At 57.4% G+C, this 1,229-nt stretch overlaps 1 protein-coding gene across 1 annotated transcript in view; it reads left to right on the top strand.

Annotated features, from left to right (window-relative positions):
- The window catches only part of gripap1 (GRIP1 associated protein 1), a 26,128-nt gene extending 25,091 nt beyond the window's left edge, over positions 1–1,037 (top strand). Inside the window, exon 23 of the mRNA XM_048619937.1 lies at positions 657–1,037. Coding sequence (XP_048475894.1) covers positions 657–806 — 150 coding nt within the window. The 3' untranslated portion in view covers positions 807–1,037. The remainder of the gene's footprint in view (positions 1–656) is intronic.
- Positions 1,038–1,229: the final 192 nt, after the last annotated feature.

Raw genomic sequence — 1,229 nt, 5'->3', positions numbered from 1 at the left:
GAGGTCCTGAGGCCAATATTCCGCCCCCTGATAAACAGCCAGTGACTTGTTGTCACTGCCTCACCTGTGTTGGATGGAGCTGTCTGTGAGCACATTGGCTGCTCTACAGAGGCACCATCCCCGTGTGTGTGTGTGTGGGGGGGAGTGGGGGGGGAGGGTAGGAGGGAGGAAGTGGGGGGCATTGGGGGGGGTAGGAGGGAGGAAGTGGAGGGGATGTGATTCCTGGGACAGGGCCTGTGTCACTGTCCATGTGGGACTGTTTCACGTTCCTTCCCCTGACTGGCACGCACAGGCCCTCAGGCTGGGCACCATGCCCTCCAGACCATCGTTTGGGGGCGAGGGCTCAGGCACTGGGCACCTCCTGGTCACACTACAGAGTGGGAGGTGGGGGTGGTCAGTGCAGGGGAGAAGATGGGTCTACTCACACTCTCTCTCCTAGTCTCTCTCTTTGTCTGTCAGGGTCTGCCTCCTGCTGTCTCCCTGTCTGCCTCTGTCTCTCAGGGGGTCTGTGTCCTGGTCACTCTGTCTCTCTCTGTCGCTCAGTGTCAGTTTCCTGCTGCCTGTCTCTCTCTCTCTCTCTCTCTCTCCCCCCCTGCGCCTCCCACCTCCTCCACTGCCTCCTCTTCTGTGGTCTAACGCTGCCTCCTCTTCTGTAGTCTAACACAGGTAGCCCACAGTCCCAGCGACCTGCTGACCTCTCCGATGATGAGATCTCTGACCTGTTCCAGAGGCTAGCGGACATTCAACAGGAGAAGTGGATGTTGGAGGAACGGGTGAGAGGAAGGGATTACTATCCAGTGAAATAACCCCCGCACTCCCGTACCCTGTATCACTGTCCAGTGAAATAACCCCCGCACTCCCGTACTCTGTATCACTGTCCAGTAAAATAACCCCCGCACTCCCGTACCCTGGATCACTGCCCAGTGATATAACCACCCCCCCAACACTCCCGTACCCTGTATCACTGTCCAGTGATATAACCAACCCCCCAGCTCTCCCGTACCCTGGATCACTGCCCCGTGATATACCTGAGGGAATGAGTGTCACTGAGGTAATGAGTTTCGGTTTTTCTCTCTCTCCCTCCCCCTCTCTTCCTCTCCTCTGTCTCTGTCTGGTTCTCTGCCGCCCGCCTCTCTCTGTTTCTCCCGTGTCTCCCTTTCCCCACTCTGTCTGTCTGTCTGTCTGTCTGTCTCTCTCTCTCTCTCTCTCTCACTCTCTCTCTCTCTCAC

This window comes from Rhincodon typus, chromosome 44 (genome assembly GCF_021869965.1).
Source record: "Rhincodon typus isolate 14 chromosome 44, sRhiTyp1.1, whole genome shotgun sequence".
NCBI lineage: Eukaryota > Metazoa > Chordata > Chondrichthyes > Orectolobiformes > Rhincodontidae > Rhincodon > Rhincodon typus.
This window is presented reverse-complemented; position numbering and strand designations above follow the sequence as displayed.